The 14305-nt window shown below is 33.9% G+C and overlaps 1 protein-coding gene across 1 annotated transcript; it reads right to left on the bottom strand.

The window, feature by feature from the left end:
• Positions 1-5253: 5253 nt before the first annotated feature.
• LOC113742771 (developmentally-regulated G-protein 2) lies at positions 5254-11549 on the bottom strand. The gene is made up of 12 exons (XM_027270721.2): positions 11399-11549; positions 11113-11198; positions 10886-10953; positions 10672-10748; positions 10281-10461; positions 9651-9707; positions 8678-8752; positions 8318-8437; positions 6725-6895; positions 6487-6600; positions 6213-6383; positions 5254-5723 (listed from the first exon to the last, which is right to left on the bottom strand). Exons 2-12 carry the CDS (start codon positions 11180-11182, stop codon positions 5628-5630), a joined length of 1200 nt encoding a protein of 399 aa, XP_027126522.1. The 5' UTR covers positions 11183-11198; positions 11399-11549; the 3' UTR covers positions 5254-5627.
• Between the last annotated feature and the right edge of the window lie 2756 nt (positions 11550-14305).

Genomic DNA, 14305 nt, shown 5'->3' with positions numbered 1-14305 from the left:
GAAAGAAACTGCTAGAGCGGAAAATGCCATTGGTGAGACTTTGAACAATAGTCTAGGTGTTTCTCCTCCTCATTTCCTCAATCTCACATTAATTGTGAGTGATGTGTGTATTACTTAAGATCCTCGGTGTGATCTGAAAATCAGCATGCCTTTTGGATTTAAGTAGTGTGTACGTGTGTGTTGTTTGCACGCACGTCAGTCTCAAATCAATAGATGCGGCAGCAGTGCAGTGCTGCTGGATTCGGATTGCATCAGTGGACGATTACCTTAAAAGGAGGCGGCGGATATTACTTGCAACCCTTCCTTGACTTGCTACGATTCTTAAATAGGATAATAATAACAAGTTTCAATCATTCACAATCCATTATTTTATATTATATAGCTTTGTTTAGAATACATTTTTCTGATTTTTTTAAATTATTGTAATAATTTGATATATATATATATATATATATATATAAGATAAAAAAATGATTGAAAAATATGTTAACGAAAGGTAATAATTTTTTTTAAAAAAATTGCTTTCCAAACAAAGCAATCAATTTATGTCAATAATTTTATTTTTCATAAGTGGATTAACATACTAAAAAAATCGAAATCATCTATAAATGTTTTGCCATTCAATTTCCAAAAAACACATTGATGTGGGTCAAAATTATAATGAAAGTGGTGAAGTTTGATTCACCAGTAAAATTTAATCAATTTAATTTCAATTTTTGTATAAACTTTAAACAATTGGCGGAATATGATATATATGTTTTTTATTTTTTTATAAATAATATTATAATTATGTTTATTCAAGTGTAATGAAGAGAAAATCCTCTCCAATTAACGGAGATGAGCCTGACCTAGTCATAATTACCTGCCACTTCTAGCCAGCAGCTAGCATGATCCCTAGACATCCCTAAAACCTAAAACAACAGCACTGGATCGAAAACTGACACTTTTTTTTTTTTAGTGGAGTTCTTGCATTAGCACTTGCCCTTATCTTTTTTCTTTTTTCTTTTGAGTCCCGTTTCTTTCTTCCTCCAAACCTCCGTTTTACATTGATCCCAATATAGTTCTCTCTAATTTTTTTTTCCTAATAACGATACATTATATAATTTACTCTATCCTAATCTAAGGGGAGGGAGAGTCTAAGAAAACTTGTGTTAGAAGCAAATGAATATACATATCCAATTAGATCAAAGGGATAATTGCAAAAACCTCCCTAGAGATTTCTGACATTTGCACTAACCTCCCCTCTAGGTTTCGAAATTACATTCACCTCCCTGAACAGTAACAATTCGTTGCAAAAACCTCCCTGACAGCTTTTGTAGAAGTGAAATAAGAAATTTCTTCCAATTTTGCCCTCTTCTTGCTTGACAATTATTATTTGCTTGACAATTGCTTAACTAATTATCTAATTAGTTAATAGTTAAACTAATTAACTATAACTAATTATCTGATTAATTATTAATTAATTAACTAATTATCTAATTAATTAATTAACTAATTAACTAATTTCTATTTATCTAATTAACTGCTTAACTAATTAACTAAAGCTATTGTCTATCCGAAACTAACAAACTATTTGCACGTTAAACTAATTAACTGCTTAACTAATCAACTAATTAACTAACTAACTAATTAACAGACTATTTGCATGTTAAACTATATGCAGTACGTATTACCTATTTAAAGTATCGGCTCTTTATGAGTATTTTATTTTCAAACATTTAATTTATGAAAAAAACATCAATGTTTGTAAGTAAAATTCAAAAAGTGTTACAGTAATATTCTTACAAAAAGGGTGGGGCATAGGGCCATAAATTAAATGTTTGAAAGTAAGAATATTGATATTTTTTGTAACACTTTTTGAATTTTACTTACAAACATTGATATTTTTATCATAAATTAAATGTTTGAAAGTAAAATACCTATAAAGAGCCGATACTTTAAATAGGTAATGCGTACTGCATATAGTTTAACATGCAAATAGTTTGTTAATTAGTTAGCTAATTAATTAGGTAATTAGTTAATTAGATAATTAATTAGTTAATTAGTTAAGCAGTTAATTAGTTAATTAGTTTAACATGTAAATAGTTTGTTAGTTTCGGATAGACAACAGCTTTAGTTAATTAGTTAATTAGATAAACAGAAATTAGTTAATTAGTTAATTAATTAGATAATTAGTTAGTTAATTAGTTAAGTAGTTAATTAGTTAATTAGTTTAACATGCAAATAGTTTTTAGTTTCGGACAGACAACAGCTTTAGTTAATTAGTTAATGAGTTAAGCAGTTAATTAGTTTAACATGCAAATAGTTTCTTAGTTTCGGATAGACAACAACTTTAGTTAATTAGATAATTAGTTAATTAGATAAATAAAAATTAGTTAATTAATTAATTGGATAATTAGTTAGTTAATTAGTTTAATATGCAAATAGTTTGTTAGTTTAGGATAGACAACAGTTTTAGTTAATTAGTTAATTAGTTAAGCAGCTAATTAGTTAATTAGTTTAACATGCAAATAGTTTGTTAGTTTCGGATAGACAACAACTTTAGTTAATTAGTTAATTAGATAAACAAAAATTAGTTAATTAGTTAATTAATTAATTAGATAATTAGGTAGTTAATTAGTTAATTAGTTTAACATGCAAATAGTTTATTAGTTTCGGACAGACAACAGATTTAGTTACTTAGTTAATTAGATAAATAGAGATTAGCTAATTAGATAAATAGAAATTAGTTAATTAGTTAATAGTTAATTAGATAATTAGTTAATAGTTAATTAGTTTAATTATGCAGAAATAGTTTGATTAGTTAATAACTATTAATAATTAGTTAATTAGTTAATAGCTAATAGTTAATTAGATAATTAGTTATTAATTAATTAGATTATTAGTTATTTAGTTAATTAGTTAAACTATGCAGAAATAGTTAATTTAGTGTAATTTTTATTAACAAATGTTTTGTTGGGTTTGATGAAAGTACTCATCACATTCATTTGGTAAAATTAAATCATGTCAGGGGTATTTTAGTAAATTGACCCACTTTGCCTATTAAATTGCCTCCAACTTTTGATAGGGGAGGTCAGTGCTATTTCAAAATTAATAGGGAAGGTCAATGCTATTACTATAAAAGTCAGGGGAGGTTTATGCAATTATCCCTAGATCAAATTAGATCAAAAGAGTGCTATGGCACTACCAAATAAGATAATAAAGATCTGGTCTTGTTTCTGGCGATGAGGAATAGATTATTGCAAGAGAGGCACGTCAAATACCTGGTTGTCAGCTGCCCTGTATAATTCAAGTAGAAAGCTTTCAGAAATTACAAAAAAAAAAAAAAAAAATGATGGGGTGATAGATGAAAAGAATGGCACTGGAGAAAAAATGAATTTCAGTTCTTTATTATCTTCAAAGCAAAGAAAGTTTTGCATGCCAAGTCATTTGAACACTTCTAATCAAGAAAATTCCCATGCATCACCAACAATTTCTTATTGAACCAACAGTGTCGAATTTCCACAGGCTATACAGTTTTTTTTTTCCATAGGCATTACAAGTCTTATTATAAAATCATCTTGAAATGCTGACGACCACTGGAATATAAAGCACGCTCTCACGTGACTGCAACTTTCAATTCTTTTTCTTCCAAAGAAGTCAACCTTTCAGCATTTTACCAACATGAACCAAATGACTGCTTCCTCTTTGTCACTTCAGACGATGAAGGAGGCACCTGAGCCATTTCAGTGAAATGAAGAACAAGTACAGTTTAGGGAGGAGCACAAAACGCAACGAATGAATGCTCTAGCTCTAGTTGGGATCATCATTATTTGGGGTTGCCCCCCCGCGGCGGCAAATGTTTCTCAAAGTTCTCAAAACTGGGCAAGTGCACTTTCTTTTAGTGAAAAGACCATCATCATCTACTGTTAAATTTTGCCAGTGTTCATTAAAGGGTTGTCCTGTAAAAATTAACTTTGCACGTTGATAAAGACAGATACTTCCCTAGCTCTTTGCTCCAATTCCCACAACATTTCTCCTGTACTCTCATGTTGAAGGCCCCAGGGCAGCATATTAGATGATGCTCAAATCACAGAATATGCGAACAAAGAAAAACATGCACAAGGAAAGGTACAACTACACAGAAGAAGAAGGGAACAAAAAAAAAAAAGAAACCGAGCAAATTAAGAAACCTCTCGCTATATACAACATTGTGAGTTCCAGGAGGCGAATGTCATGACATATTCCTATTCCAATACGGCCAACATCTGAATTTGAAAGGGAAGACCAAGTCGGTTATCAAGAAGCCACTGACTGAAGCTCGCTCCAAAGGACAACAATGTATAGTTCGACAAAACTAAACTAGACTAAAATTTCAATAAGCTTAATTCCAAAGATGACAGTCGACGACAATCATTTGGCCACCAAACAACAGAAGCAAAACATAATTGGAGCATTAACAACTAAGAAAAAGGGTGTACTTGTGTCAACTACAGTTGGTTCCTCTCCTGCAGTAAAGGTATCCGACTCCTTAATTAAAGGAATTCTCTCCAGGCGCATTCATATCAAACAAGTGCATCTGCAAGACAGTGTTCTCATTAGTGTCTGGTGAAGATGACCATTTCTTGACACATCCTTCCAATCCTTCAGGTTCCCTATCACACGCTCTGTGCATGCTTACTTTCCTATGTTTCCTATGAGGGGATTTCAATGGGATTAGCGTTAGTTGTGGGGGTTAAGCAGATGTTTTCAATTAGTGGGGGATCATTTGGGTACGGTAATGATGATGCTTATTTTGCTTATTCAATCAAAATGCACTAACGAAGTGCTTTTCTGTACGAGAGTGAATTGGCTTCAACGGACAGGACGGAAGTTGACAAGAATAATTGAGCAGAGTCGGATGATTAAAGGTTTCCAGAAACCTTTCTGGAGCAGCCTCCAGAAACTGCAGAATGGCCTGTGGAGATTCCCTTTCACAGACGGATGGAACTTTCGATGTTAACTGTTATGACCTACTATACTGGATGGATGCTTCGATGCTCAGTTAGTTAAAGACAAAAATATTCTTTTATCACTGTGTTTTAAGTTTTTCCTTCCCTTCTCGGAAGTTTATCAAAGCATGCCTAAAATTTTCAGACTTCCGGATGCTCTCGTGACTCTGCAAGTCTATTACCATCAAGCTATGGGAATTGATTAATGCAGTAGGAGGCATTATTCGCCTTCCGTTTGCTTAATTTGCTGCTTAAAACTTTTTATATGGTATAGAGCTAAGAATGATGATAATAATAATAACAATAAAGAAAAAAGGCAGGTCCTAGTAAATGTGTTACAACTAAGCATTATTTTTGCGAAGTCAATTGCTGGAGCACCAAATAAGTTCTCTCTTTTAACTTTTTACACTATCAAATTTCGCCCAGGTTTTATAACCTTTCCTCAATCGACCAAAATCTTGAAAATCAAATTACTCGTCATACAACACTAAATATAAGAATGCCTGCCAGAGCAACTATCAGAATACTTTGTTATCCTGTGAACCCGATCCATCTCGCAGATCATTAAGCTTGACCGCCTATCATCCATGATGTCCAAAGAAGAAGTTCCAAGATCTGTTGCTAAGTAGGACAGGACAGCCTCCAAAAGGCACTCAATTATGTCTTCAGGGGAGCCTTCTTTTCTCTGTCGGATATTCTAGCAGGAGCATTGGAATGTGATTTAAAGCGACCTCTTCCACCATCTTCCCTCTCCTGCACAAATTCAAGCCCAATCTTTGGTTAATGCTCCTGGTGTTCCATCGTGCTTTAGAAACAAAGCAGGGGATTCTAGAATGCTGAATGTCAACTAACACGCGAGAATGATACCAAATGAATGACCAACTACCTGGATAAGTAACTCGTACTCTTCAGCCAATTCAAATGGAAACTCAATGCAATACTGTGGTGTCTTTTTTTCTTTTTTTGGCAACTACATCTGAAGAAGCCTCTCTATGACAGTACTATGTCTAAATCTAGAAGCAGCTTTGTAAAATCCAATTACCGGTAAAAACTAACAGGGTAGGTTCTAGTTTATGTTGCTTTCCTCAGCAGAGAAAATCATTTGGAGCTTTCATGACATCTTATGTTGTTTCCAAAACAAAATAATTCAGTAGTCAAACTTATTGTCCTGCTTCCTTCCACCATTTAAGCTATCAACTTTATCTTGAAGGTCATACGCTAAGAACAGAACAGCTAAAATACCTTTTTCTTAACGATCTGTACAACATCCTCATCCTGAAGAACATGACCGAGGCCACAGTGCTGTGGGTAGTGCCTTGCGCTTGTGCCCCACACCAAGACATACTTCACGTCCTTCACTAGGCTCCGATGTATATGATTACAAAAGTCCTCAACTGTGCAGCCCCCTCTATCCTGAATCAAGCCAACACAACCCAGACCTATGGCATATTAGAATCCATCCCCACAACAATTGTCCGGGACCCACAAATAATAGATTGGGACACCTCTGACTTACAGAAGAAAGAACAACAGGATCAGTGAAATCTGGTTGCTGGCCTTGGGGCTTTGTATAAACCCTCACAAGACCCATCTCGTCCCACATTCTAGCAAGCACTCTGTCCAGATTGAGCTGCTCAATAAAAAATAAAAATGATAGAAACAAAGATCAATAATTTTCTAATACTAGACCACTTCAACAACTTTGGTAGTCATGCTTCATATCAGGAAAGCAAATTTAGAAGCACTACGCATACCTTCAAATTACAGCTAATCACAATGGAATTTGGTTGTCGTGCTAATCTGTCCACGTCGTCAATACCAACAACATCAATTTTATTGTAGACGTATACACATTTTATGTATTTGCGGTTTCCCTCGATGACATCTATCAGATCATCCACAGTGGCATCTTCACGAAACAAGACCTTAACAAGAAAAAAATGTCAGGTAATAGCTTATATGATGGCTTAAAGTATGACAAAGTGATGTGAAAGAATCTTCTGCTACATAGTTTAATAGGGTTGGCATTGATCTCAGAAAAAACTGCAAAAATAGGTAGAGAGGTTACACAACAAAACTTTCATTTTGATACTGTCCTCGCATCCGATGCAGATTGTTGTTTAACTCCAACAACAATTTTTCTCAAATGAAACATGCCCCTATAACAAAGTTAGCTGCTCTACAACACTTTCATAGTTTGTCAAAACCAAATCATTCTTATCTTAGTTGCTTTTTTATGTTATTCAACTCATTTGACTAGGGGGCGGTGAAGCGAGATGACGTTAAATTTTGTTACCACATAGAATGTGAAATGATGAAGTAATTAAAGATAAGTTCCAAAGAATTGCACAGCCATAGCCACTGGGTATATAGATTAGGGGTGAGCAAAATCGAAAAATTCCGATTTACCGACCAAATTCGAATTGAATTCGGAATTTCGAATTCGGTAATTTGGAATGGAAATCGGAATATCCGATTTCAAATTGGTCGAATTCGGTAATGAGATTTTTCAAATCGGAAATACCGAAATTCACAATTCGAAATCGAAATCGAAATTTAATTCGGAATTCCTATTTCGATTTCAAATCTGTTTTTCATATATATATATATATATATATATATATATATATAATATAACATTTATATTATAATAATAATTTTTATTTTCATGAATTCGGTGAAATCGGAATTCCTATTTCGATTTCAATTTCGTTTTCACACATATATATAATATTTTTTTATATATATGTAATATAATATTTATATAATAATAATAATAATTTTTATATTCATGAATTCGGTGAAATCGGAATTTACCGAATTTTGAATTGAATTCGGAATTGGTGAATTCGAAATCAAAATCGGTCGAAAATTCTGATACCAAAATTTCGAAAAATTCCAATTTCAAAGTTCCGAATTACCAATTTCGATTTTGATTCACACCCCTAATATAGATCACTCAAGACTTGCAAAAGAACAGGACACAAAGACAGATGATTTTAAACAGAGAAAACTCAAGCAGAGGGCAACACATGGTATCAAACTTAAGCAAACAAATTATGGCAAGGCAGCAGATGAGCACTCATCTGGAAGTCAACAAAGAAGCAACACTGCATAAAGAACAAAAGCACACAAACACATAATGTAAGGGTTTGCCGACAATTTCCCTTCGCCTGAGAAACCGTTCCAACTTCTTTTGAGTCGTGGATATAAACAAAAGCATACAATGACTTGTCCTACAACTTCAAAATTCATGTACCCAAGAGTCAAGACAACATGCTTTTGTACACATTCGGTACTATGATTGATCCTAGCTACATAGTGAATAATATACTAAGACAAAATACCTCTGCATTGTGTATCTTGTATTCATGCAAAATTTGATAACACAGCTTCTCATCAACATGAGTCAAAGGCACAGTGCTGTTGAATGAAATTCCACCAGTCTTTTTCTTTTTGAAGTATATCTGTCAAGAACCAAACCAAACATCAAGGCTAACAAGATCCAGGACACATGCTAACATATTTTGGAAAATTTAAAAGCAGAAAGCAGGTGATGCTTTAAGTCTTATAAAGTATGCAAAACTATAATTATTTTAGACTTGTTAATAGTTCTCCGTTTTGTTCAAATAGCATATCAAACCCAAAGAAAAAGACAAGAAAAAAAGACGATCAGCAAATTGTGGCCAGAAAAAGCAATACATTACTTGAGGAGGTCTCTTGTTCAAGCGCAAGCCCACAGCTTCCAGCTCCTTCGTTAAGATTTGCCTATGCCCTTCACTCTAACATTCAAACAATTATTTGACATTCCAGATAAGAAACACTCAAACAATACACATACAGGGGATAACATTTCACGTAACAAGGATAAATTGCTCCACTACTTGCAGGAGTGAAGAAGCAACTACAAAATTTCAAAAAACTTCGAAAATCAGACAAAGGTTAACCAGTCTTTCAATGAATGCAAAATACAAGTGCATATGTAATCTACATCGCATGAAGGATTAGTGTCCTTAACAACTTCTCTCCCTGTCACCAAACCAAAGATGAAAGGGTGTGGGAGTGGGAAAGAAAAAACTCCACAATCAAAGGTTAAGCAAATGAGGCAGCTTTCCAGTCTTCATTAATAAGATGCTAGACAGCACGACCAGACTGGAGTTCTATGAACAACATGATATGCTGCAAAAATCCAAGCAGATAACAGCAGTAGAAAGATTAAGTCATGAACAACCATTCAGCTGACATAAGGAAACATCTTTAGAGCAGACTATCACGTGGTTATTCCTTTAAAACATGTCTGTACAACACGAGCGGGTTACCAATTAATTAAAGGAGAGAAGAAGCTCCAAAAGAGTGGGAGGAAACAAAGTTTTTTTTTTAAAATAAAATAAAGCTTCATGCCGAAGTCCTAGAAGAAATTAAGGCATTCAGTTCCCAATTAAGCTTCCATTCTATATTCCGAGAGAATGAGAAAAGCAATGCAACAGACACATTAAAAACCTAATTACACACTTCAGGTATGCAGTCTGAGGCAGTCAACTAGCATCTATAGACCTGGTGATTAGTAGGACACTTGAGGAACTACAGTATTGATTTAAGAAGACGTAGAAACTGAAACAACATTTTCACACTACTAAACCTTATCATGATATAACTACGATGAAAGAGATCAAAACTTACTTTTGAAGCATCAAGGACCATGAGGACAAGGTCCGAGGATTTTGAAACTGCAATAACCTGGGATTCAAAGTTCAAAAACATCAGATTTTATGCCAGATTACAGCAAATTACTTGAGTAGCCACTGAACTTTTCGAATAGTTGAGTTTTGGTCACTCAATTATTAATAATATGTTTTTACCCACTGAACTATTAAAAGTGTAAATTTTGGACCATTCCGTCTGATTCCGCCGTTAACTCTGCCAGATTTAAGGGTCCATACAATATACAAGGCATACACTATTAATAGTTAGATCTGCCAGAGTCAATGTGGAATCAGACAGAATAGCCCAAAATTTACACTTTTGATAGTTCAGTGTGTAGAAACTTACTATTAATAGTTGAGTGGCCAAATCTTGACTATTCAAAAAGTTCAACAGCTACCTGGATAATTTGCTCCCCAGATTATTATATTATCCACAATACTCTTGTACACGACACGACAAAGAAGTCAAAGGAAAAAGTTGAAGATCTTTGCTTGACAAGAACTATAGATGCCAACAGATACCAACAAAAAATGTCAAATTTAAATAGACTCAAAATGATGAACTAGAAATCTCAATATTTGACTAAATACAGATGATGGCCCTTACCTGCCTACCACGCCCCTTGCCTTCAGATGCACCTTCAATAATTCCAGGGAGATCAAGTAGCTGAATTTTAGTGTCATTATAGTGGATAATGCCAGGTATGCAGGTAAGAGTGGTAAACTCGTATGATGCAGCCTCAGAATGAGTTCCCGTTAACATTGTTAGCAGCGTAGATTTTCCTACACTGGCAATCACAACAGAAGTGAAAAAGCTCCAAGGCGCAAAACAGCAAGAGCTAGTTTCTACAGAACACACCCAAAAACAAACTAAAATGATAAAAAAAAAAAATTTTGATATTCTAACTAATAAATTAATCAAAATATGGAAGCTTTGCATCGAAGATAAAGTTCCATAAATAATTCAGCTTGATTTCAGATAAACAAAAATAGCAAACCTTGGAAATCCTATAAGGGCTACACGTCCATGGCCATATTTTGTGACTTCAAAACCGTCTCCAGCTCCGCTAGAACCCTGGTAGTCATTAAAAAGAATTCAAGAAAAACAACTCCACTACAATCAAGCCGCACTAAAATAAAATCACTATAAAAAGGCAACTTATTATTCGTAATTGAAGACATAAAATGAGTAAGATAACTAAGACTTCATACTTTTGGAGGCTCCAACAGTTGTGTCCTTAGCTTTGCTATCTTGGCCTTGAGCTGACCCAGATGATATTCTGTATTATTGCAAACAACACAAAGAAAAGGGGAAAAATTATGCACTCAATCTGCTTAGAAAACACTCCAGGGGACGGAAAAAAGAATTCTACAAATTGAAGAAGTAAAAGCATCAATCCCCGAAAAAGTATAACATAACATGATTCAAGAACACGAACCTGTAGCTTTATTTTTCTGGGTTCGGGCCATCTCGGCCTCAATTTCTTTAATCTTTTCTATGATCCCCATGGTTGCTAAATATTACCTGTCAAGTGAAATAGCAGAAAAAGATTAGTTAATTTCGTAAAAAGGAAATGACCCCAGATTTAAATGAAGGAACATAAGCATAAAGATCTTAAATCAATCAGCTGCTTCTAACAACATCTTTTTCAATACACAATTATTTCACATGTATGTTTCTCAATTCTCAAGCGTTCAACAACACTATCCATAAATGGAACTTACTAGCTTACGATGGAGGTTGCAAGCTAGAAAGTGGGTCGAGGTCGAAACGTATATAGGGTGTCGTTTGGGGGCTGCAGAAGATTATGAATATGCTATGCAAGATGACCAGAGCAGACACCACTCGGAGACTGAGACGAAGGGGTTGTGCCTTGTGACTACACGGGCCGAGCTTCGAAGAGAAAACGCTAAACCTCCACTGGTAGGCCCAAAGTCCAATCATAAGACCGGTCCATGCTACTCTGATGGATCGGGCCATTTTTCGCTTGTAGACTATAAAATGAAGGTGCGTGTTTTAAAATTTAAACACATTTTTCAATTAACTTCTATATCGCAGGTGTTCTTACCCATAGAGTGAATAAGCTATTGAGCCGTTCATTTAGTGGTAAGGGTTAGGATCCATAATTCAGAGATTTTGCTCGACTATAAGTTATGGCTTGTCTAGATTGCCATTTTTTGTAGTTTTTATAGAAAAATGTACTGTGATGATTTAAATAATATATATGAGATAAAAAATAATTTTAAAATATGTTCACGAAAAATATAAATTTTTTTGAAAAAAAAAATTTTCAAATAGTTTTTTTATTATACTACCACTACGTAGTAATCTTATTTTTTTAAAAAAAAAAAAGAGTAAATAAACAAAAGTTCCACGATAAAATTTCACTAAAATCATCCACAGAAAACAATTTTCCAGACAGATATATGAAAATCGAGAGCTAACTTCAAAAGATTTCTTCGTTGAGCACAATTCGACTAAAGCAAAAGCACAACAGCAAACCCGATAATTAAAGTCCAAATTAAAATATACATTGCAGATCTTCAGTTTGGGATCACACGAGCCATGTGTATTAAAAATATCCAAGGGATCAGGTTTGTTGGATTAATGCTTCTTTTTTCTTTTTTTTTCTAAAGCCACATTCAGCGAATGCAAAGGCAAACTTAGGGATGGCAACGGGGGCGGGTGCCCGCGGGGGGCTCTCGAGGCGGGGGTTGGGACGGGGGCGGGGGGGGGGAATTTTTTCCCCCCGCTTAGAAACGGGGCAGGGGACGGGGGAGTATACCCCCGCCCCGCCACCTACAAAAAATATATATATATAATTATATATAATATGTAAGTTAATTAGTTATAAATTTATGATAATGATATTATTAGTTAGATGTATTATATAATGTATATTAGTTTATGTAATATAATTGATATTATCAATTATATGAATAATTATACATGTCTACTAATAGAATTTATTAATTAGTCATACTAAATTTACTAATACATTTATTCTAAATTTCTAATTACACTTAATAGAATAACACTTTTTTCTCATAAAAAGCACAAACACAATAATAAATTAGTTAGTGTATTTGTACTAAAAGTGAAAACTTGACTATTTTAGTTATATTTATTTCATCATATTGGATTGTATTCAAATAACTTCTGTTTGATTGTTTTTATGAGTTTCAATTGTAAAATTACAATGAATAATAATTTGGTGATGTGTTGATATTTTAGTACTTGATTATTTATTAAAATTTAACTATAATAAAATTTTATTAACCCCGCGGGGGAAGCGTGGCAAGGCGGGGCGGGGGACGGGGGGAATTAATAGGCAACGGGGCGGGGGGCAGGGGACCCCTCCCCCGCCCCAACCCCGCCCCGTTGCCATCCCTAGGCAAACTAGACTTAAATTGACATTTGAATTTTGAAGAATTATATTAATCTTTTTGGGCAGTTATATAAAATGCTGTTATTTCGCGGTATCTAACTATCTAAGTTGTTATCAAGAAGACCTATTATTTTTGTTTAATCAGACCCGTGCGATTTATGGCTTCGGCTACCAAAAGAGCGAGGTTCTGTAATGTGGAGTTCTGGACTTACAATTTATAAAGCAAAATAGTAATTTAGTCCCTAAACTAGTTTACTAAAGTCAATATAATAGTCCTTAAATTTTATTATGAGCTAATTTTGTCCTCAACTACCTTACTTAAGCTGAAATAGTCCTTTAACTATATTTATGTAGCCAATTTAATTCTTATTTGGCAGATCCACTCAATTTTCCAACTTTCTACACCAACAACAAGGAGTAAAATATAAAATTTGATCATTGCCCTTATTGAAACAATAGAAAAACACATATTTGTTCAAAAATCAACAAAGAAATTGAATCACATGGGGAAAAGGAAAATAGAGCTTCTTAGGGAAAGAAAAATAGAGTTGATGACCCCAAAAAAATTTCACATGGATCCAACTCACTTCATTAAATGGAGAAAAGGGAAAACAACATAACAGGGAGTGTGCGAAAAACTAGAAGAAAAGAGGGAGCCAATACTACCCTTTTAAGAAAAGAGATCAAAAAAAAATTTTTTTTTTTGGCTTTCAATATGATCCAATTTTGTTGTCAAATTCTCAACAAATATTTGTTTTCCTATCACTTTAATAAGGATTATAGCTACATTTTCTATTTTACCCTCAGTTCTAGGTGCCAAAAAAAGATAAATTAAGTACATCAGCCAAATAAGGATCAAACTGACCATACAATATATAGCCAAGGAACTATTTCTATGTAAGTAAAATAGTTAAGGGACTAAATTGGCTGATGATAAAAGTTTAAGGGCTATTTCCACTTTATTAACATAATTGATGATGGACTAAACCGGTTCATAATAAAGTTTAAGGCCTACTTTGATTTTAGCAAAGTAGATTATGAACTACCTTGGTGTTTTGCTCCGAGTTATAATTGGGTTGTAAAAGAAATCAATAATGTTTAGTTTATATTACGTCGCATGCACATGGATATGGATAACTGTGTATCTGCTTGAATACACGCACACAAAAATAGCCATTGTTTATCAAAGTATTTTTACGTGAATTTCTGTGCATGCAGATATTGCTATGTAATTTAAATTTCT

This window comes from Coffea arabica, chromosome 4c, assembly GCF_036785885.1.
Source record: "Coffea arabica cultivar ET-39 chromosome 4c, Coffea Arabica ET-39 HiFi, whole genome shotgun sequence".
Lineage (NCBI taxonomy): Eukaryota > Viridiplantae > Streptophyta > Magnoliopsida > Gentianales > Rubiaceae > Coffea > Coffea arabica.
The sequence above is the reverse complement of the archived record's forward strand: the minus strand, read 5'-3'. Positions and strand labels throughout refer to the sequence as shown.